The sequence below is a fragment of the Meleagris gallopavo genome, chromosome Z (genome assembly GCF_905368555.1).
Source record: "Meleagris gallopavo chromosome Z, MGAL_WU_HG_1.1, whole genome shotgun sequence".
In the NCBI taxonomy this organism is placed as follows: Eukaryota; Metazoa; Chordata; class Aves; order Galliformes; family Phasianidae; genus Meleagris; species Meleagris gallopavo.
In genome coordinates this window covers 75941982-75966280 of record NC_139435.1, presented here as the reverse complement: position 1 = coordinate 75966280, position 24299 = coordinate 75941982, and the positions used below count along the sequence as shown (strand labels likewise).

Here is a 24299-nt window from a genome sequence, read left to right as displayed (position 1 = left end):
TTCTAAAACAATTGGCATAGGTTGCTTTAGGCTCTCTGTGTCTTGCAATGTCTTCTTTTGGTTTTGTGTTTTTTTTTAAAGGAAAGTTAGCAGGCAAACACTGTTTGTGTGATAGGGCATCTGTTTTCAGAAACTAGCATCTATGTATCTTAACTCTTGATAAGATTATATACCATTTTATTTTTTTTTTGCCTATGAAGTATATGAATCAATCTCTACTGACAATTATTAATTGCTTTAGATAGCAGTTCTTGCTGTAGAATTCACTAAAAACTCTTCAACCTGGACTCAGGATGCTGGATGCTCCATTTCCTTTTCTTTCCGAGAAGGAATGGAAATAAAAGAGGAAAAAGGAGACCAACACAAACATTTGTTAATATTGGTTGCTTTGTAATAGTTCCTTTTCAAGCATCATTCAGGTACAGTAAATTGTGAACTTTTACTTAATGAGTGAGTTTTGTTTATTTTTTTGAGGAGCGTGGGTAGTTTTTTAAAGGTTGTCCTATCAAGCTTATATTTCTGAAGTCCATTCGCAGCACGTCATGATAAAGCTGAACGGGAAACCTTCCGCTATGACTTGAAGAACTGAGTAGGTTGTGGAAGTGCTGCTAGAGACAGTACTGGTAGGCATGCAGATTTGAATGGGTCTTTACACATGAGCAGCCTTATCTTTCCCATCAGTGGGATTGCTGCCTTAAGGTTTGACTCCGTGGCACTCCTGCCCTTCACATGCACACATTTTCTTTCTAACTGTGAGAGGAGGTTGGTGTCAGTAGCATCAGGGGAGAAAACAATTTTAAAACCTTCTGTATTCTTACCCATGAGAGCAGAGGGCAGTGTGTGTTTGTGTTAGCAGAGCTAATGATACAGAAAAAGTTTTCATCAGTTCCTTGAAGCCGTAACCTGATCTGCAGAAGCCTTTGCCATTAGCGAAGCTGTGACTCAAAGCACCTAGTTTTCCTAGTGGCTGAGTTTATTCAGCAGTAAAATATGCCTGTTCGGTCTGTGAGCACGGTTTCAGGGGAAGCACGAGCTGAGGAGGAACTGTGTCACAGCTCAGGTGAGATGGCTGAGCTCGGGAGAGTCCCCAGGAGGAGAGCTGCCTGAAGGCTGGTTGTAGAGATGGCAGGCTGCGCTGTGCTGCGCTGCGCTGCGGTGTGGTGGCAGACGATGGCTTTCTTCAGGGCTGGAGTAACGCAGTGTTGGTGTGACCACCTTTTCTAGAGCTTGAAGAGCTCTTTCAGAATGAGGTATTACGCTTCAGGAAATGGAATACTGTTTTCAGGATGCTTTCTGGTAGCAGAGGTAACGTTCACAGTTCTGCCTTTCAGCCCTCAGGTTGCACTCTTCGGACCATTGCAACATGCTTGGATCAATCACCTGTTTTACAGGGGAAAAAATTATACTTGGAGAATCTCGGCTCTTACTTCTTTCTTTTGTTTACTTGACCAAGAGGTTGGATGCCTTCCCAGAGCACTTGTCTAGACAAGTCTTTAAGAAGCAGCTAGAAATACATCTTTTTCATACATCCGTGTCTCTTCCGTAAAGAACTGTTCTAACCTTTGCAACAGATAGAATAGGTATTCTTTGCAATAGAAGCTAGACATTGAAGTCTTTTAGCTGGTTTTTTTTGTGTTTTTGTTTTTGTTTTTTAGCTATTTTAACTATTTTTTTCCTATGCACTCTTTTCTTTCACATCTGATATACCAAGCTAGATTTTAAGAAATAAAGAAACATATCCAACAGACTCAGGCTTGACTAAAAGTTCTGGCTGAAGTATCTCAGGTATTTTGGAAGGCAATGTGAAGCCTACTTAGGAGAAAGCTCTGAGAAAAAGTAACGTTTTCTTTTTCCTGACAGCAAAACTGTGATTTGCAGTGTGCTGCCATAGCTTAGACAGATTTCCAGGATGAATATACCTGTTTGTTCTGGTTGAGTTTAGAACTCAGTGCTCAGTGTGTCATCCAGTAATGAAGAGGATTTATTTCCTGAGCAAATGAGGCATTCAGGGCGCTGTGCTGTGCCCCTCACCTGCTGGGGATCCATTGGGTTTGGAAGGGGTTTGGAGCATGCTTTCAGGAAGATAATTCAATATCAGGAAGATATTAGGTTCAATACTTGATGTTCAGATGCAGAACTTTCCGTTCCTGCTTCTAACATTTGAGTTTTTTGGATTTGATTAAATCAGAGTAGACTTCAGGAGTGATAAAACTACAGCAGGCAGCTCTTCCCGTGGAAAGGTGATACAAAGCTGTAATAAGGCAAACAATTGCAACAAATTCAGCTTGCTGTGTGGAAAAAAAAAGGCAAGTAGTAATTGTAAGCAAAGTTAGCTCAGCCTTTCCTCATATTTGCTGCATTAATGTAACACAAAGGTAATGGAGCCACACTCAGGGTAGTGCTGGTAAGCTTTTATTGCCTGTCTTTGCTGAACAGAAAAGAGCATGAAGGGATGAAAATGTGCTGCAGAAAGGTACTGGAGAAGGAGGAAGGAAGAGAGGAGCTGCAGGAGAGACTCTGGCTCTGATTTTGTTGTTTTCATCTTTTCAGTCTGTGAGCTGCATGTCCACACAGATTGCATCCTGTTTGCTTGCAGTGACTGCCGGCAGTGTCACCAGGATGGGCACCAGGACCACGTAAGTGTCAGTTTGTCTGCTGCAGAAAGTGCTCACACATTTTCACTGCAAAAATGAGGGTTAGAGGCGTGGGAGACAAGAGTCCTGAACGTTTGTTTTTTGTTTTTTTGGGGGGGGTATTTTTTGGGGGGTATTTATTTTTTTTTAATTTGCACAGGCTGACAGTTAACAAAGATGTTTTGCAGCCTATCTCCAGGCAAAGACTTGTGGCTGTGGAATGTGTTCCAGATAGTGAGGTGAACTTGAGGTTTACAGAACTCTTGCTGAAAAGTCAGTGTACACAGTGTCCTAATTAAAAGCTGAAACAAGTATGTGGGATCTTTCTAAATACTTGCATTGTAGAAGCCGGTTTGAAATTATGTTTTTCCTGTAGAGTAAGCTGTTCCCTGGTGAACATTACAACATTTCTGTCTTCCTGCAGTCTGTCAGAGATGAGACTTCCTGACTTCCCACTGTCCAATATATGTGCAGCACTACTCTTCCAGGACTTATTTTTCAGTCTTGAAGAATGTTCAGTCTTGGTGGACCGCAAAGACAAAGCAGTGTGTAATAAATGTTTGGGGAGTTTGATAAGTTCTTTCTATGAAATACAAGATTGCTGAGGGTCTTACTTTTAGTGAAAAAATAACACTCCAGGCCTGCTTTCTTACTGGCTTTTGAATTACTCATTTAAAATTAGGCTGAAGGTGTTTCTGTAGCTGTTGTCAGATGTAATGCTAAGTTGTGATGTTTTCTGCCAGGACACTTACCATCACCACTGGAGGGAGGGAAACCTTCCTTCAGGAGCTCGTTGTGAAGTTTGCAAAAAAACCTGTGGCTCTTCTGAGGTGCTGTCTGGCATGAGATGTGAATGGTGTGGCATCCTGGTACGTTGTTGGCTGTATTTGTGGGAACCAGATATATTTTTATGTATAGAAAATGTGTGCATACACTAAATACTTACGTGTGTGTGTGTCTATATCAGTTGGTGCCATGCCTGCCCGTAGCAGGGGAATTTAAGCTAGATCATCCTTAATGTTCTTTCCAACCTATTTATGAAATAGGAAAAAAATGTTTTGTTTTTTTTGTTTCCCTTTAGCCACCAAAATGAGCAGTTTGCAAAATCAAAGTTAAACTTCGTATATGAACAATGGAATTAAAATTGAATGGAGACTAACTTATGCTTAAAGATTTCAGCTTATAAGCACGCAGTTAATTCTGGTGCACAAAATCTGAAGCTCTTTTAATTCACACGTGTTGCAAAAAGAGTTACATTCCAATATGCATATTCCTCTGCCAATACCGAATAGCCCTAACCTGGAATTTCATTTTTATTAGCAAATGCCAGCTTCTGTCTTTTTTTTTTTTTCCTTCCACATCACTGACGCTTAATTCCTGTGCAGTGTGACTGTGGCCTTCAGTAGCCTTCACAAATGCCAAGCTGCTGTGCAGATCAGAATTAGTCCCTCAACTGAATGCTACCTTTTGTTGAAAGACGGTTGCAGTGTAAATTAGCACCACATGCAGGTGGGAACCGAGATGTGCATCTGGTGAACTAAATCGGTTTGTCACATAATGCAAGACGAGGCAATCATCTAAAATGAAAGTCTGATGCTGTGCAATATTTCAGATATTGTTTGAATCAGTTATCCATCTATTTTAAAAGTAGTGTGTTTTGTGTTTGGAATCTGGCTCATGATTTTTGAGGTGGCAGGAGCTGTCTGCAAACAGCCTCACCAACGTGATGTGCAGCATGGCCACAGTTACAGGACGTGCATGCAGTAGTGGAGCACCCAGGACAATTAAAAAGACAGAAGCAAGCCAGATGTGTCTTGCAGTAGAACCCCAAGCATATCTTAGCCCAGAATTTTGCAAGCTAGTACTTGTCAGCAGGTTGCCTATATGCTTACACTAAAATCAAGTTACTGCTATTTAAAAGTTCTTCAGCGTAAGCCGCCTGCCTTTCTCACGTACCCAGGAAGTGTCCGTGTGGAACAGAAGATTGTGGCCTGAAAGCAAAATTTTAATTTCTCCAGATACCTGTCTGAAAATTACTACGTTGTAACAGAGCTGATTTGTCATACTTGCAGTTTCTTACTTGTTGAAACTTTCCACCGTTCCTTTGTTTAACAACCTGGTGGCACAGATTAAATCCTAGTGTGAAAAAATGACTGATGTCAAGAAAGTGATTTACAAAAGGTCTGTAAACATCCTCGCCAAGTTTTTGTCACTGCAGAACATATTTTGTTACGTATACGTTTGCTGTCTTGGTGTTTCAGAAGATGTCTGACTGATGCTCCTGTTTTTAGGCTCATGCTGCTTGCTATGTAGTTGTCACCCCAGAGTGCACCTTTGGAAGACTGAGGAGCATGATTCTTCCTCCGAGCTGCGTGCAGTTATTTTCTCGCAACTTCAGCAAACTGCACTGCTTTCGAATATCAGAAAACCTGCCAACAGAATCAGGTAAAAGCTTCTGAAGCTGTATGCAGCTGATCGATGTGTGCGTTTGACCTCGTGCTTTACTCCTGCGGAGCCTATGATTGCTGATTTTTGCTGATCCTGTGGCAGGGCTAGAACTTTTTTTGCTGATGTGATGGGCAGGGTAGGGGTTGTAAATGCATGGTGTGCAAACTGCTGCAACTTCTGTTAGCTGCCACAGGGCAGTGGGAACGCTGCTCTTTCAGCAGTGAGCATACAGAAAGTAAAAATCTAAACTCCAAAGATTTTCTTAGCAGATTATTGTTGCGATAAACACGTGCTGATACACTTGATTTTTATTTAGCCCGTGATGTGTAAGAACATTGTTATTTGCCTCTCTTCAAGTGCTTGCCCTCCTGTGCTGAAAGTCGTGCGTTTAGCAGGGTAATGTTCTGCTGCCATCTAGAGTGTATGTTTGTTTAACAGCTCTTTAGGATCAAGGGAATACTTCTGAACCACTGAAGTATTTTTTGATTGATATTCTGATTCTGTTTCTGAATACAGTATACAAGGTAGGTAAAATACAAGTCTTGAAAGTCGGATGTTTGCAGCTGCTCTTTTCTCAGCCTGACAGCTGTTCTTGAGCTTTCTGCTTTGAACTCCGTTCTAGGATTGCATTTAGTGTGCTTGTTGGCAGTTATGTGCTGTAGAAACCACGTGCTGGTGTATTCAGAAGGTACCGCAGCAGGAGGTTGATGACCCTAAGCCCACATAGTGAACATGCACTGAAATGACCTGTGGAAGTCTGCAGGACCAGGGGGAGTCTTATGTGGCTTGTTTGTTGCTGGGCCTGATTTTTCTCAGTGAATTATTTTTCTTTTTAATGAATTTGCCTCCTCACCAGGGGAGGTACGGTACGTACTTGGAAGTGATGCAGTCTTTAATTCTTCCAACTTAATACCAGAAATAAATAATCCAGATGAGCTCATTTATACTAGGAAAGTCCTTACGGATCTTGATTTGTGTGTTGTTTGGTATTTGACAAGTCTCCCAAAAGCTTTAGTGAAGGAACATTTATGTTATTATTAACAAAAGTTAATCAAGAGCCTTTTAAACAGCCTGTTTTGGTATGATGTCTGTGATATTAAACAAGTTTATCTTTTAAACAGTTTGTCGGACTTAAGCTCTTTTTTTTAATTTGTAAATCACTTCTCAATGAAACTTGAACACGGACCAGCACGACGGGGAGCATCCAAGCTGTGCTTTCTAGTTTCTCCTTCATTATTTTAAATGATGAAAGAGAAAGATCTTCACTTCAGTGTATAGGGTACTTGTTAACCGTACAAATTTTATTACACACATTCAAGGTTATTGTAGTAATAATGTTGTTTGCATTCCTTTAATTAAAATGTACATCTAGTACTTTGAGTCAGAAGAATGCTGCGTAGATCAGCCGTTAGCCATTGGGTCAGGGACAGACTTGAGGGGAAGGAGAGGTGCCCTGGTGCTCTTGTGCAGTGATGCTGTGCAGATGGACTGGTCAATTGTCAGTATGCCCTCAGAGCCCTTGTCATCCTGAGCCTAATGCTGAATCAAGTGACATGAGGTCGCTGGTCTTTGTTAGCCTGCATGCATCCATGCTGGATCCTCCGCATTACTTTTCACACACACAGCAACTCATAGGAGATGATGGGCTTTATGAAGGAGGAGGAAAGAGCGTGATACCATGATGGTAACACACCGTGGGGTGAGAGGGGAAGGGCCATGCAATCTAATGTTGAATTCCATTTGAGACTGAAGTTTCATGCCTGCCATTCCATGCCTGCCCCACAAGTCTCCTGCCTTACTGTATTTCAGAAGTGCTCAGAGAACTTCATTACAGCAGTTTCACGTTGCTGTCTGTGTAGATTTCCCTGCTATCCAGACTGAGGAGAAAATCATAAGAGGAAGATACCAGCTCTTTTCCACCTAAACTGAGAAAAATAAGAGAATAGGAAGTGGTCAGGAATTATTTCATTTATTTTCTCATTTACTTTTTTTTGAGTTTGATTTTGCTTGAAGGGAAATTGTAGAAAGCATTCCAGTTTGAAACTTTGTCCGTATGTCACTTAAAGCAAGGAAAGTATTTCAGTACTCCTATATTAAAAAGTACGTAAAAAAACCAACTCAAACGCATGACTGCTGGCTGTTCTTGCCCTCTGTTGAAGCGTTAACCAAACATTCTGTAGGTTGATTGGGCTCCAGGGCTCCTGCTGAGTACTGTTTTTCACGTGTTGTAATTCTGCTTCTTGGAAGGATTTCCTCTGTTAGGATTCTGATCTCCCTCACGCTCTTATTGGTCTGAAGTTCTATCTTAATGCTTTTGTGTTTTTGTTTTTCATGTTTTGGTGTTTGTTTGTTTTTTCCCCTTATTTTGTTCCTCAATTTCCTGCTTTCTGCCTCTGTGCCTATTTTCTACAAAGTTATTGCCTGGCTTGTAGCCCAGTCAAGACAGGCTGAGAATTTTGAGAGGTGGGAGTATGAAAAGCATGATACCATCAGTACTTGGGTTGGCTTTTGTTCCTACGGTTCCTGATCCTACAGAACTTCAATTCCTGCACTGATTTGTCAAGATCTGAAACTTACTTATGGAATTGCTGCATGCAATTTGGTAATAGGCAGATGTCACAGTCTGAAGAAGGGGTGAAACACTCTAATTGCGGTATTAGAGCTAACAGTGGAAAGACTTCACATATGCTTTCACTGTAGCTACACAACAGTGCAGTGGGTCGTGTTTTATTAGCACTTTGCATAGTATGGATTGTTATTCTAAAACAGCCAGAAGGAAGTGAGCTTCTTTCTTCTGACTGGATTCTTTTGTGTTAATCTTCTATGGAAACCTTAAGCAGCATCTACTTTTCTTTACCTAGTTCAGATATGAAAGAGTCCTCCCTTAAAATCTTTCTTTTTTCACAGATGAAGGTGATGATGTTGATGGGTCAACACAGGGGCCAGCAAAAGATGTCCAAATTTCAACAGATTCAAGTAAGTAGAGTTACAGCAAGTGGTAAATTTTCACCTATTGTGGTCTTTAATTCATTTAATGTTAATTTATTTTACTTTATTGAAAAATACTAAATAGTGATTCTTCTAGCGCCAGGTATCAGCTCGAGGTCCAGCACACATCCAGGGCTCTTACCATCTCATCTCTGCTTTCCGCTGGCAGATTACCAGAAGTGACAATCTGTTCATTACCCTATCAAAACAGCCACAAAATTTAGTTTCCCTAAACTTCCTTTCTGCTCTTCTGTACTTCAGCACTAAGTTACTTTTGAAAAGAAATAAATCCCAGCTAGCCATCTCGCTCAACACGATAACCAGCTAAGGAAAGAATGGTGTTAAAAATCCAGACAAAGGAAAATAATTTAATAATTTAAAGGCTGGACATCGTATCTTTCAAACCTTCTTCCTTTAAGGTAGCTGGATCTGAATCTTACTGAAGATACCGGGTGAATTTATAGCTTTGATCAGGCATGGTGAATTAGAAATGAATGTATTTCCCTGCAGCAGGATTGAGCCAGGCTGGCACTTCTCAGTGCATTTTGTAAATGCATTAATTCTGATATTTTCTGGGCTTAGTATTAGTCAAAACTTTACTTTTCAGATGCTGAAGCCAGCCATGATTTAAGGGGCAGCCCAGTCCCTACATTGTTAGTAGTAAACAGAAAAGCATGATACTTGTTACCTGATGTAGCTGCCTGGGTTGCTGTAGAAACAGAAATTCAAAATCAACAGATAGGGTTTTATCCTCCTGTTTGTTTGTTTGTTTGTTTATTTGTTTGTTTAAAGCTCTTCCACAGGTAATGTGCTACATTTGGAAGTGTTGTTTGGATTTTAAAAGAAAGTTAACTTGGTTATGGAAGTGATCTCAAGTATGCTTTTATTTCAGTGTTTGAAGCTGCAGTCTCTTAATGACTAATAAGTAAAAGAGCATGGTTAGCCTTCAGCACTGCATTGGTTTAACCCTGATGTGCAGCTGAACTGGATGTAACCTTGATTATGTCTTTTGATTCAAGTATCCTCTGGGGGCTGGAGAAAGCAGCAACAGATGGTACATTTGCCTTGAAAATGTTAAGAATCATTCCTTATGTTTAAATATAGTAGTTCTCTTAAAGGAAACCACTTCTAAATGCATTTTCACAATAAAGACACCAATATAGATCCTAATCTCTTTGCTGTGATTTAGAAAGTAGAATCATTCCATACCTGTTGAGCTATCTCCTTAAAGAATTCGGGAGTAAAAAGATGAAGTGTTTGAAAGCTTTTGTTCAGTTATGTTAGAGGTCTCCAAATCTGATACCCCCCCAGAGTTCAGGCTGCTGCAGTTTCATGTTTCCAGGTTTCTCAGTGGACCCCCCAGACACACCCCCAATTTCTCTAGTAGGTAGCATGGACCCTCTGGTCCCTCCAGTCATCTGCAGGTGCCTTATCTCCTGAGACACTTGCACACGTACCTCCCAGGCTGCTTACTTTGCAGGCCAGTAGGTCCTGCTTGATGTTCAGAGGTGGTTGCAGACCCATTCTCATTCTGGTTTTGGGTACTGTGGATATGTGGGTGACAGTGACCTGCAGACCCACTCAGTTGCTGTTTTCAAAAACGTGTATGAATGCATGCATACAGAAGAACATAACATCAGCAGAAGTTAGAAAGAGCCTTTAATGAGAAGACAGGACAGTATGTGCTGATCCAGGTGCAGGCTATGAAAAGCACCCATCTACAGCTTCTTGCTGTGTGACCAGCACCTTTTATCTCCTTACCCCTCCAGTTTCCCATGCTTGTTCCTCTCCACATCACTTTGATCCCTCTTTTCTCTTCAAGGGCTCCATCTCCTAAGTGTTTCTTACACAATCCCATAGTGCTCTTCCATGCATCCGGCTGGAGATCTCCACACTCGCAGGCAGAGATCTCGATTGGTGAGGTGACCCGCATTGCTTCTCCTGCAGACTGACCTGGTGGATGCCACTGCAGACTGTGGGGCTGATGCCTTTGCATCAGGGTAGGGATTGCCTTCTCTCTTAACTTCTCTGACAAAATTGCTGGGTTTTGCCTGCCTGCCATTCATTGTGCATGTGGGGAGCCATAGCCAACCAGCTGAAATACCAAATAGGCATGGTGGGTGTCTGCTGGACCTTTTCTGCTTGTTCCTAGATAACACACAACAAAAACTGTGTAATGTGAATCTAGAGTGAGCCATTCGTTAGTTTCTGTGTGTCGACACAGTGTATTTTGCAGGCTTAGGAATGTTACCATGCTCTCTTCCAGGAGTGTCTGAACTGATTATGTTCTGCCAAATTGTAGCTTTTCTTAATTCCAGCTTTCCATGTTCTGCAGATACCTATTTTTCAAAAGCATTGAAAATAAGATTATATTGATAGTGTTGGCCTGCAAAGGCATGCTCTTTCCTTAGAAAAGAAAAGAGTGGGAAAAGGTGCAAAGTCTTTATATTAATACTAGAAGAAAATCTGAATTAGTGGCTTGCTATCTGCTTTGTTTCTTAGCTCGTGTAGTAGAATAATTGATAATATTTTAAGTCAATCATGAAACTTAGATACTGAAGCCAAAAGCATAAAAAGGTTTCAACCTCAGATGTGTCCTGTCAGGCTCAAGAAGCCTGAGGCAAGCTTTAAGCTCATTCACCTTATTTCATGGTAATACGAAGACATAGCGGGGGAAAATATAATAATAATAATAATAATAATAATAATAATTTTTAAAAAAAGAAAAGAAAAACAGCAGTGGCTTGTTGTATACATGCAACAAATTGAACCCAGAGGAGCCACCTCAGAAGCTCCTGAAATGAAAAATGAGTCGTTAGAGGCTCTTAGGTTTGTATCAACCAGGAATCTGGGAATGTGGAAGGACATCAGATTCTGCCCTGGTTGCTTGCCAATAATCAATAAAACACTGAGGACATTTGAATTCCATGTAGTAAGGTCTCAACAGCTTTTATTTACTTTAAAGCTTAGCCATTATAGGTACTGCATGATTGATGATGTTTCTCCATCTCCTCTACTTCTTTTCTCAAAAAAGCTAGTGTTTGATGGTACTTCAGAAGGTATTAACTTACAAGTTGAAATGCTGTCCATGATGTCATGGTGAAAACTTTTCTTCCTCAAGTTAGTTTTCTTAATCTGCATTTGAAGATTTTCTGAAATACTGGCTTGAATGCTGGAAAAGGTTGTATGTGTTGATTTCCCTTCCTTGGCTGAATTGCCTGTAACTGCTTGGAAAAGAAAAACAAGTCTTCTGAAAAATCATGTGGCTTTGTTTCACTTTTCCACTGCAGTGCTTATCTTTCTTTCCTCTTCTTCCCTCAGCCCTCTTTGTCTGCCTTTTCTGAGACTCAGAAAGACTTCTGTCTTTCTGAGACAAATACTTGTTGTAATTTCTTGTGCTAAGCTGTCCGTCACTAGCATCTCCCAGTTCCCCTCCCTCCCCAGTAACAACATTTGCTCCCCAGCTTTGCTGCCTGTTTGGTTTGGTTCTCTCTCAGTCGCCCTGTCCTCTCTTGCTCAATATGTTTTCCTCTTACCCTTGATGTCTCCTACTGACTGGTAAAAAACATTTACTGGTGTAGATACTTTTTATAGGGAGGTCAAGCATTTTTTTCTAAACATACTTACTGAAAATTTAAAGAGGTTTTCTGGCAAGCATCTTCAAGAGGGAATATTGTGGAATCTCCCTGTGTCATCATTACCAGAAAGGTGTGGAGAGAGTACTAGCTAATGTTACTACCTGTCTTAAGGGACTTGTGACAAGGCTTGTCCGAAGATCTTATTGCCACTTCTCCCTCTTTTTTTCTTTCTTTTCTTCTCTTTTTTTGTGTGTGTCAGTCAGTTGATAGTGTTCCAAAGTGGGATGTAACGTTCTGTTACTGGTTTTAGCCAAGACGTTGACTTAGTGCTTGTTAATGTCTTCTCCCAAACCTACTGGCAGAGCAGAGGAAGCCTTCACTGTAGTTCTTCATGCAGGAATACACTGTTTTCAACAGTGAGCAAGGGCAGCACATGTGGGCGTTCAGGGATTTTTCCTCTAAAGGTGCTTAGCAAAATGTTCAGCTGCCATAAAGAAGGCCACAGTGCTCTGCTAAAGCAGCTTCCAGTACCTGCCCCATGTTCTGCTGAAATCCAGTTTAAATGCATTGGGAGCCCTAAAGCAGTGGAAGAGGAAGACAAGTAAACCAGCAGAAGTGTTGATACATACAGCCTGTGATTGGAGGAGTTCTAAAAATCTTCTTGGAGGAGATGGGTAAGCAATTGGCTACAAACATGAAAGAGTGTCTGTCACACAGCTCTGCAATCCAGATTTGCTATGAAACTATCATTATCTGAGCTGATCGTGAAAACTGGCTCAGGGAAGCGGCAAACCTGTTAGTGGTTTTCTTGGAAAAGCATCCACAAAAAGAAAAGAAAGAATCAAAGAAAGACTCTTCTGTAGTGTCTTGCAAAGCCAAATAAAATGAAAAAGGAGGAAAAAGGAATTTAAAAAAAAACAACCAAACAAAAACAGGTCTCATACCGGTTTTACTGCTGCCTCAAAGGCAGTAATAATGGTGGTAATAATGAAACAGCCCAAAATTCACATGTATATGGGTGTTGTATGAGAGCAGAAGGCATGCAGACAGCGCATGTTTTGTTTGGAAGGATGGATCTTGATTAGCAGCATAGCTAGAATTTCTCTCTTTTCAGATGAAGTTCCACAATACATTTGACATAAGCCTGTATTTTTCTTGAACGGCAGAAACTCTGTCATCTTCCGCTCTCTGCCATGAGCCACACATCAGTCTTTTCAGAGGCTGTCCCCTCTGCGGGGACTTTTTTAAGTCAAGGGATACGAGTCATGAAATGCTATTTATCTTCTTTTCCCCACTAAAAATAGTACCTTAGCCTTATAAAACTAGTTTCATAATTTGGTAAGTTATGCCTGGAGTTGACTTTATAGTTGTCTTCCCCTTGAGGAGGATGATCACGAAGAGCAGTCTTTTCTTTCAACTGAGAGTTCTGGCTGAGTTGGAGATGATGCTCTGTTTTCCACAGTGAGCAAATGTGTGGTACACAGCTGCTTATTGAGGCTGGCCCGTAAGAATAATAGGTAATAATAAATAATATGTTTGTCAGAGAAAATACATTATATTGTTAGTTTAGTGCATTTGGAAAAACGTAAAAGTTCTAAACAGAAGTATTTTTCAGTGAAATATTAATGTTGTAAGTTAGGCAGCAACTCCTTGAAATTATAACATTTGAATGCGTCTGTTTATTATTAGCAATATTACCATTAGCAGTTATTTTTTCATGCTAAAAAGTGAGACATGCACCTCACTTACATAATTTGATCATTCTCTTAAACTTCACATTTGGAGCAGGAGAGTGAAAGAGAGTCATTTAACGATGAAAGTGGTTATAGTTGATCTTCTTGTCCAAGGTTAGTTTGATGTATACAGACTCACAGGAGGCACCCACGCACCCACTAACGTTCACGATGTGGATGTGCACTTGAATTAGTAGAGAAATGTTTTTCCAGGTGACTGTGGTCAAATAAGAAGCTGTTCAGCTTTTTGTTTGTCTCCAGAAGCCCATCTGCAAGAAAGCCAACTTTCTTCAGTTTGTAGTACAAGTGACCCCAGTGAGAAGGACGGTGAAAAAGAAGTTAGACGTGGCTTTTTTTCTCCTCATAAATAGAAGTTGTTTTATATGATAAGTAACTGTATTATAGGAAAGCAGGATCGAGCGTACTGCAAAGCTGAAGTGAGAGGAACATACTTGAGATCCAAATTCTTCCTTGCAAGTCAGTTTGAGTCAAGAGCCCTTTGCAATGTTTGTCTGATCTTACGAAGTGGAAAGCTCATAAAAAACCTTCAGATAAAATTACTGAGGATTCTGTCAGGACATATCTCACAAGGAGACTACAAAGGCAGATTGAATGAAAACAAGTACGAAAAATGGGATGTTTTCATTCTCAGATGGTTGTCTACCATCTGGACTGCTAAAGAAAACAGTAGAGATCTTGATAGTGTTATGGAAGGTTATGCGCAGAACATTGGTTGTGCTTCAGTAACATGTTTGTGTTTTCTCAGGTCGTGTTAACCCAAGATAAGGTCACCCAGGACACAGTGTCTTTTGGTTAAAATCTGTCCATGCTGCAGTAACCACGCAGATCACTGTGACAGACATCTGTTTCTAAAATAATTTCATTCTTCCTGACATTAATCCAGCAACTTTAAAATGAGTAGGTCGTTTTCTTACTATTAAAAATTTGTGAACATCTGTTACCATCTCAGTGCAGTGGCAATAGACTTTGTAAGGATGGTTCAGAAGCGAGAGTCGATAGTACTTAAATGTGCTCATGACTGAAAAATAAAGAATGATGTCCAGTGTCCAGTTGGGTTTTGAATATCCTCAAGAATAGAGACACACAGCCTCTCTGGGCAACGCGTTCCAGTCATTTACCAATCTCACAGTGCATTTCAACATAAGAAAAAATGTTTTCTGTATCTGTTGCCTCTTCTCTGCTGACATCTACACCCTTCTGTTGCAAACTTAAACACGTGGATAAGACCCCCTGAGCATTCGTTCTCCACTGTGGACACTCACAGCCTCTCCTCGTATGAGAGATGCTTTTGTTCCTCTGTCCCTCCATCACTGTTATGAGTCATCCCTGCTCTTGGTACAGTACATGTCCTTCTTGTCCTGAAGAGTGAAGTCCTCCAGATGAGGTTTTGACAAGGCTGAGCAAAGGCAGAGTGACCTGTGTCAGTCTGATAACCATCTTTGTCAGTGGGGTCTTGCTTTCAGGATGAGAATCTTGTTTAAAACATGCTGCTGTCAAACATAAAGTTGGAAGAACCTTTTGTTCTCAGTGTTTGCTTTTGATGGAAGTCACACAGTACACATGGAAACATCCTGCAACCTTTGTTTGATGTTCTGTGGGTCAGGATGTTCCAACATGTGCATTAAACAGTGTATGTGAATGCTATCATGGCATCGGTGAAGCATTCTGGCAAAGCAGTTATTTGCTGCAGTCTTTACTAAGAGGCCCTCCCCGGAGCACAGAGACACACAACAGTGGATTTCTGCCCAGGATTCTTGCTTGCTTCTTCCAGCCACCACCTAGGAATGAGCTGTTGTTATTTTGTTTTTTAACTTGCTCCTCCGGTTCCAGCTCTCCTTTTTAACCATTAAACAAGGGACAGTTTAATAGCGTAGTTCTTCACACCTGCATGCCAGTACTGATTCAGAACGTGAGGTTCTCAGTACTGTGAAACATTCCTGAGCTGAAGGTGAAAGACGAAGCTGGACTCCGTGTAAGGTACAGCTCCATCACAGCGTGCATTAACAGGCTGCACGATGAACCAGCTGTGTGGCTTTCTGTTAAGCTTCGAGCATTTCAGATCTGCACGTCATCAGCTCCTACCGACTGCGCTGCCTTGCGATGAGCGCCGTGCAGCTTCATTACGGGATCACGCTCTGTAGCACTGCTGCACACAGAGTGACTTCTGTCACCAATTCTGCTGTCAGGGTGTCAGGCTCGCTCGGTTTTGGAGCTGCTCGGGAGCTGCCTGCTCTCTTACAGCTTGACCACACTTTACTGCTGCTTCCAAAAGACTCGCTGAAATAAGACAGAAATGTGGTCCTGCGGTGGACTTTGGCAGAGCGGGTCCTACCTCAGCTCTGTGGAAAGATCAGTCTGAAATCCTCAATGCTTCACCCTTTCAGAGGTATCTGCCAACAGCCTGCACTCCGTGCTCTCAGCAGGGCCTCCATAAGGCTGCCGTGACACGCAGCACAGCCAAGTGCTGTGGTTCTCAGTTGCTTCAGCTTTCTTCTCCTTTTCGTGCTGTTCCTCTGCTTTCTCATCTCACCTGGAGCAGCTGTTTCAGTCTTCCTTCAGAGGGATGCTGTCTGACGTGGCAGTGAAGGTGATGGTTTGCTGTTGTTTTTCACATTGTCGAGCTGGTCAATAACAAAGGCAGTCAAGAATGGTAAGAATGAAAACCTGATGAGATAAGTGTTGTGGTTCATAACCAAAACCCCGATAAATTTTTTGTTACTTAAAATACTTCTGTTTTTTGTCCATAAGTGTACACCTGTTCTGAATGCACATTGACAGAACGAAGAAGTTCTGACTCGTAACTTGTGATGAAAAAGCAATCAACTGAGTTAAAAGCTGGTTTTGAATAGTTCCATTGTATGATTCCTGTGCAGGTAGCTTTGTGATTTGAGGGGTGCATTATTGAAATACTATAATTGTTTTCATTCAGGTAAACAAACGTTAAAGATATATGATGGGAGCGATGCAGTGAAACGCAACCAATTTCGACTGATTTCAGTTCCAAGGATTGCAAAAAATGAAGAAGTTGTGGTAAGATACCCAGTGAAGGTCAATACTGCAGTGCCACGAAGGAGCAAATAATTTCTGTATTGCAATATTCAAAGGCTATCGATTGTACAAACGTAACTTAGCAACAAAATCTCTCAGTGGTCTAGAATATTTTAATGTAATTTGATTTCTTCCTGTAATTGTTGTAAAACATCTGTAGATACTGTTGTCTAGATGTCTGTTGCATAATGAATCCTACAGCATACGCAGCAGAAAATCACTTGTTAAGCAGTCTTTCTCCTTCCTTTTATGACACCAAAGTCTGATTTTACTAATTGAGCTGAATGTATTCAGGATATATATACACTGTACAAGATAATCAGCTCCTTAGATCTCATTCCTCTTCTGTAGCTTGGAGGTCTTCATTAATAGTTTGAAGTTGATGCTGCATAGCCACCCACCATTGCACTTTCAACACCGACATCTGTTGCTTGATTGTGAAAGTAGTGAATTATTGATTGCATAATGACCACTGTCCAGCTGTTTCAGTGTTCTTTATTGGGTGGAAAGATGACTCTACTCAGCCATGTGTTCTTGATTTATAACTAAGCAGAGATCCCATGCTGTGCTGAGGGTAGCCCAGGGGGTGTATGGGGAGTTGCACCATTGGATGATAAGGACTCCCAAGTCATAAATCAATTGTCGTGGGAGTCTGTAGAATACTTTACCTCAGAATTGTTATCTTGATAGTGTGCTTAAAATCAGTGGGAGTTTTGAAAATCACTTTTAGCATTCTATATATCAATAGCCTCCACTGAAAATTTCACAGCAGGCTGAAAGCACTTTTATTTAGGATTGTTACTTTTAAGCACATTTTGTCAGGCTGATGCATATAATTCTAGATCAGATTACTGCCAGTTTTCCTAAAGGACTTACTGGGCTGTGTTCACTGCAGAGTAGGTGTGCAAAATCAAGTGTAACTTGCCATCTTACTTGTGGAGTAAATTTTGCCTGCACTGCACATCAGCTTATTGGTGCTGAATTTTGCTTTTAAGCGTGGAGTTTGAGTGACTGCCACTTGAGAAAAGTACTGTGCTCAGGTCAGTGCTTTCCACTGGTTCTTTCCCTCTGGTAACTCAGTTTTTCTTTTGATTTCTCCCACGAAAATTTGTTTTCAAAACTTTGTTGTTGTTTTTCCCTATTGTTCTGTGCTTAAAACACGTTGTAAAGGTTGATTCTGCAAACAGGGTGTTCATGAAAGTCAGTGACTATATGAGTATTACTGTGCCATTTCATGGACATGATAATTTATCTTTCTGTGCTGTAGGAAGCTGCTTTGAGAGCATACTATATAAATGACGACCAGCAGGAGTATGAGCTGCAGACCTTTTCGCAGCAGGCACTGCTGTCTGATGACATTATCAACAGGAATGATGCTGCAGAGGACAGCAACTTGGGCTCAGTATTCCGAGAGTCTGTTCCTGAAGCCTGGATTATTAGAGCCAAACCAAAGGATGAGGAGGTGATCAGAATTTATCCTGCCTGGCTGTGGTGAGTGTTTATTACTATGAAGTGCCTTCCTTAGCTACGTTTGTCCTCTGTAGTTGTACAGCAAGTTTCAGTCATCGAGATCTCATTTGTGTAACAGACAGTGTAGTGTTTTCTTTTGTACTGAAGGATTCTCTTGCTTACTTTTCTGAAAAAGAAGTATACGCATTATTCATTTCAGGGCATGAAGACCTGCTGATGGGTTCTTTTAGATGCACAGTTATGCTCAGTTCTGTTACTGTGCATTTCACCAAAGCAATGGAACTTTACCTTAAGTGCATCTGCAGACAAATGAGGACAGATACCCATTGTTTGACAGCTTGATGTTCATCTGTAAGAAGTGTTAATTACAAAGAATTTAGTACAACTTCTGATGTGAGAGTAGGAGGAAAAATTAAAGGCAAAATGTCTGTTCCATTTACCTCTGACACTGTACATTTTAAGCATTTTTAGCAGTGAAGACTAGCCGATGACCTATTCGTTTCTTAAAAGCAGTGAAATAAAATGTAAACATTTCCTCGTTTTAACACTGCAACTACATTGCCAAACTTCACCTGGGACCTTCATTTAGTTCTGTGTATAGGAACAGATCCGTTTGCAGTGCTACAATTTTAAAGACTGGTTAAAGTGTTTGCAAGTCTGATGTGGCCAATACTGAATTTGACTGAAAGAACATCTTCATTTAAAACAAATCTCTTCCTAACTCGTAGTAAATTTGCCATTTAGTTAAAGGGTGTGCAATTAGGTGAAATTATTGTCCTGAGAAGTGTAAGCATTGCTTTTTTCTTTCCAGGGAGGGAATGGCATACATTTCCCTTCGAGTAAATAAGGATACCACTACACAGACTGTGATCAAAGAAGTGCTCCCATTACTTGGAAGGCAGGTAAATACAAGATAATAAACATGTCTCTATGTCACCTGGGTGACTTCAGGTAGGCTGTACGCGTTTTCCTCACAGAAGGATTTTTATTGCTCCATTGGCTGTTAATGTTGATATTGTTAATGCTTTCTGGGCAATCCTCTGTGGATCTTTCAGTCTTTCAGTGGTGGACCTAGTTGCTCTGTACTGAAAGTTAACGTCAATCTTCCCCAGTCAAACAAATCTACTTGTAACACAAGTTTTGTTGTATGCAGTGCACTTTTTCTGACTGCATATGTCTTTAAATACTTAAGATAGAGTTCTGTATAAATACATTGCTTATCTTGCTGGGGAATTTCAGCAATCATTGCTAAGATAGTTGTGTTTGTCCCTGATTCTGCAAAGAATAAACTCAAGGCTGAATGGCACACATAAGGCTTACCATCTGCATTCCTTCCAGCCTCAGCGGAAAGTGGTTACATGCACCTTGTATCCCTTGAAGACACGTGTTTTCATAGAACATGATCTCTTTCCAGCCTTCCTGTTTTATGGTTGGTGCCGAGATAGTACAACCGTAATGAAACATGTTGGCAGAACTTGTAAGTGTGCCGGAGCACTGTCAGTCTGAATCAAACACACAGCTGTGGAGACACGAATCTGTAGTGTGAGCGTTTCATTCAGCAGCTTGTGAGCTCACCAGCCATCAGCACGTTTGCTGCAGGGAACAGCCATGCTCACAGAGGGCAACCGTCATCTTCTGTAGTTGCTTACAGGGCACTTTGAGGCGTGCACATGGCTGGCTGTTGGGAGCTGGTGGTATAGCGATAGACCTCTGTCTTTGTGTACATGCAGTGAAGCAGGTGGCAGTACTTACTTTGCATCACAGCATGGTTCTAGGATTTGTCTGTAATAGTTTTCTTCAGGTGTTGCAGACCCTCTAACAGAACTGGGAAAGTTTTGTCTGAAACCTCTTTTTACCTCGACAAAAGCATAAGTTGAACAAGATGGAATCAGAACCGTAGAATGGCGTGGGTTGGAAAGGACCACAATGATCACTGAGCTTCAACCCCCCTGCTGTGTGCAGGGTCACCAACCATCAGACCAGGCTGCCCAGAGCCACATCCAGCCTGGCCTTGAACGGATGTGATAACTGGGCTTGGAAAAGGTCTCCAGATTTCTGTATTTGGGAAGTTAGTTTGCAGCTGTGAGAGACTTAGCTCTCTGTAGCACTTGCAGTTTTCTCTGATACTATTAGTTTTTAAAGGATTTTCTCTGTTGTCTATATGAAAGTACATACAGGAAAACACTTTTTAATATCCAGAATTTGCATGCACTGAAGATCCTCTCCAAAGAGCTGTCATCAAATTTCTGGCAAATCAAGAGTAATAGACGAGACTTTTAATATCTTGATCCATGGCATGCAAGCTAAGTTCATTAATCCTCTGAGTCCCAAGTACTAAAACAAAGATTTGCTCAGTTCTGAGTGTCGTGTATTTCAGGGTCACAATAATCCAGCAAATGATTGAACTCCTGGCCTTTGTTCTCTAGCTGTGAGGCAATCAGGTGTTCCCTGCAGTGCTGGCAGTAAAGTTTGGAGGAGAGACATGTCACGTAAGAAGAGATTCTTTCCATCAGTGCTGATGGAGTGCTCCAAGAGATGATGACTGAGGAGCCTGCTTTTGCCAAGTCTGGTGCCTGACTGATCTTCTCAGAGAGCAGGTTCATTCCTTGTCCTGCACGCTTGCTCTGGGAAGACACTGTGGATATAACCTAGCAGGGCTGCTGGTCACTGAACAAGTAATGTTAGCAGTGCCTTGTGGGTTTCTTTAGATAGGGCTGTTAGAATGCCCACGTAGTTAAGAACGCAGCAGCTTGACGATGTGTGCGAGAGACTGCTGAATCAGAAGATTCTTTTAGGGATGGGTTGTAATTGAGACTGATTTTAAAATGTTTAATTTTCCATGCTTTGTGTGCGCTGTGGATAACATAATGTGTAAGTATCAACCAAAGCTGTATCATGTTTAGAAACTGTTGTTTGTATGCTCCATCTTTTGGCAGACGGGGTGCCTCCAGAATTTCAAACTGGTTGAAGTGCTTATGGGCAGTAAGCAAGGTAAGTGAAGGAGCACAGACCAAAGCCACATCTGTAAGTGATCTCGAAGCACTTACTTTAACACAGTCACAGTTAGTTAATTTTGTTAAATACCTGCCTTCATAAATGGAACTTCACCATCACGTTGGAATGCTTGTTTGGAAGTGATGTTGATTATTATCAGTCATGCTTGTCCTGTGGGCATACAGTTCCCTCCTGTTTCTTCATCATCACGCAGAGATTAATTACTGCTTTCTGATGGATGTTAATATTTTGAACTTTGTTTTGGGAAGCTAACTTTAACTGACATAAATGTCCTAACTGCAGTTATATAGGAAAGATTATGTGTAACGTTCATTTGGCTCCCTTCCTTCTCTTTTGTCTTGACACTTGCCCTCGTGTGAGACCAAATTCAAGTCCTGAGGTAGTTCAAGGGACATTTTTTTTTCGGGTTTTTTTGGTCAGTCCAAGGAGTATCTGTGTGCCTTATGAAATACCGAAATATGCAGTATAAGCATTGCTCAACAAGCCTGTGATCTTGCAGACATTATGCAGATTTGCATCTGTGCTACATTCCTTTATTTGTAAGGTGTCATGGAGAGAGAAATAAAGCCAATGAAGTAAATAAATAACAAAGCCATGACGTGCCAATGGAGAGTCCAGGAGCGTGCCCTCCCAGCCCAGAAAGCCAACCATGCCCTGGGCTGCATCAAAAGAAGAGTGGGAAGCAGGGCGAGGGAGGAGATCCTGACCCTCTGCTTTGCACTGGTGAGAGCTCACCTGGCGCACTGCGTGGGGAGAGAGATGAACCTGCTGGAGCACGTCCGGAGAAGGGCCACAGAAACGACCCGTGTCCTCTGTGAGGGCAGACTGGGAGCTGGGGCTGCGCAGCATGGGGAAATAACGGCTGCGAGGTGACCTGAGAGCAGCCTGTCTGTAGCTAAAGGGGAGCTGCAGGAAAGAAGGGAACAGACTCTTTAGAAGGGTCGTGGTGGCAGGACAGGGGGAAATGGTTTCCAACTAAAGGAGATTTGTCTTGGGTATAAGGAGAAGCTTTTTCCAGCGAGGGTGGTGAAGCACTGGCACAGGTTGCCCAGAGATGTAGTGAATGCCCATAACTGGAGGCATTCGAAGTCAGGCTGGATGGGGCTCTGAGCGCCTGACTGAGCTGTGGATGTACACTGCAGCACTGCAGGGGAGTTGGACTGGGGGACCTTTAAAAGTCTTGTTCAACTCTAAGGATTTTGTGATTGTAAGTGGTGTAAATATATTCTGTCTATTCAGTAAATATCACTGTGATTCAAGTACCGAACTACAGCTTCACTTTCTGTTTGGCATTTTCAGTTAATTGTTCTATAAAGTTATTGTAGCCTTGTGAATCTTGGTTAGTTTCCGGTGCTCTGTTTTAAATCATCATATCATCATCAGCTTATCTTAGAATCACCTGTGATACAGCTTTGCTTCAGTTGGAAGTTGTTGAAATTGTCCCAGAGTTTCAATAGAGTATGGAAGTTGGTTGTTCTCAGGAATTGTTAGCTAGTTGTCAGGGAATGTAGTTTTAAGGTCTTCCGGTGTCTAACAGTTGGCTTCTTAGCAGAGGATCACTTGTCTTTTGAGTGTCTTCAGAGACAAAGGCGTCTAAGAGCTGTGAACAAATTCAGACTGTGCCAAGTACCCCCGTGGTTCATCTTTGGACAAGGAGTGGTTCAGGTCTGCGTTACCCTTTGTGTTAGATGTACGCCGCGTTCTGATTTGTCCCTAAAATTTTGGTGGTGCTTTTGTGTGTTTAAATTGAGCCTGATATTAACATACACTGCTTGCAGACATTGATTGATGTTCTTTCTGTCTCTAGTTCAGCGCATGGTGTTGGACAATCAGGAGCTGATTCTAAACAGACTCGAAGACATAAGAAAGGTATATCTGAAAGAGAAGTAAGATCTCTCTTTTATAGCAGTTGGGGTGTCCCCTTTCTTACAGAAGAAAAATAAGTGCTGAGTTACTGTCCCAGATGGCTCATCTGTAGAGAAGCCAAGCACTTGGACTACAGTTTGTTGCTATTTATGATCCATCTGTAGAGGATGTAGTCACTAAGAGCAGAAGAATCTGGAATTTTGTTACCTTCTCACAAAATTTCATGTCATTTGTATACATATTTTTTTGCTTTTGCAGATTTCAATACGTCAGATGAATCAAACAAGGTTTTACATAGTGGAAAATAGTAAATCCAGTGTACAAGTAAATATGTTTGTTGGTGGGCTTCCACCTCAGCTTTCCCCTGAAGAGTACATGAATATTCTCAAGAATGAATTAGCTATCAAAAGTAAGTAAACAGGTGTGATCTGAGATCTGCTCACCTTTCTATACAAAGCTTTTTTATAAAGTAGTGTCTGTTGCTCCTTATGTTCTTCTTTGTATCTTGTGATCTGTTACGAAAAGTCTGTCTGCCAGCTACCCTGATGGGAGCTTTTGTACTTACATTAGCATGCTGATGGCTGCACAAAAGATTTGACAGCTCATCATTCAATGGATGATTGCTACATTACTTGAGTTATATGTGACCGTACCAGTTTTTTAGTGAAAATACCACTTTTTGGAAGTTAACCAAATATACCTTACACTTTGCAAATTACAGCAGCGCAGTTTAATTCTTCATGTGTAAATGTTCCTTGCCTGTATTAACGACTGATTTTTTTGCATAAGCTGTCCTCCATATTCTCCATGCCCTTTGTTCCTGGTCACAGAGAAATGTGAGCTCTGTGTGTGTACATACAGCACTCAGTGAAAAGAATTTGTTTTCCCTTTCCAAAGCAGTGCAATTAATTTTACTCTGTCAACCACGTATCAGGAAGGTATCAAGCTTCTTGTTTCAGGAGAAGAAGCATTTTTACCAATCTTTTTATGTAACTTCAAGAGGAATTAAACTAAGTGCCTGGGATAATACATACCAATCTTTTATGAAAATCAGTTTAGCTTTTCTAAGTTGTAAAGTAAACTTAGCAGAGGGAAAGTGTTAGCTGGAGATTCCCTACGTATTTGTATAACTTTTAATATTTATTTATATTGTATTTGTGTAACTTTTTAAAATATTTTAAATATTTACTCTAAATGTACCCGAGGTTTTATGTGTTTATATTTTTGCCCTTTGCAGCAAATGTAGTATCTGTGAGTCATGTTTATCAAGCACAAGGTAAGCATTAAGATTTTAAGTATTGCAAACAAAGTCTGTTTTCAAAACTGCAGTCTTACAGTAGAGGTTTCAAGCTCAGAGTACTTTACTCATACTTCATAAGCAAAAAGCCCCGCAGATAAAATCTAACACATTATATTTATGAAAAGCAGGGGATAAATGTTGCCTTATGAATAGAAGGTTGGCTGCATGCCACCTGCACCAGAAAGCGGTAGTAATCTGT

The 24299-nt window shown here is 41.1% G+C and overlaps 1 protein-coding gene across 1 annotated transcript in view; it reads left to right on the top strand.

Annotated features, from left to right (window-relative positions):
* Window positions 1–24299, top strand: part of DGKQ (diacylglycerol kinase theta) — an 83518-nt gene that overhangs the window by 32199 nt on the left and 27020 nt on the right. Inside the window, 11 exon segments of the mRNA XM_085214161.1 lie at window positions 2551–2636; window positions 3377–3502; window positions 4925–5078; window positions 7989–8057; window positions 16331–16431; window positions 17717–17940; window positions 18731–18821; window positions 20856–20910; window positions 22742–22803; window positions 23059–23209; window positions 24038–24076. Of these exon segments, the coding sequence (XP_085070287.1) occupies window positions 2551–2636; window positions 3377–3502; window positions 4925–5078; window positions 7989–8057; window positions 16331–16431; window positions 17717–17940; window positions 18731–18821; window positions 20856–20910; window positions 22742–22803; window positions 23059–23209; window positions 24038–24076 (1158 nt within the window).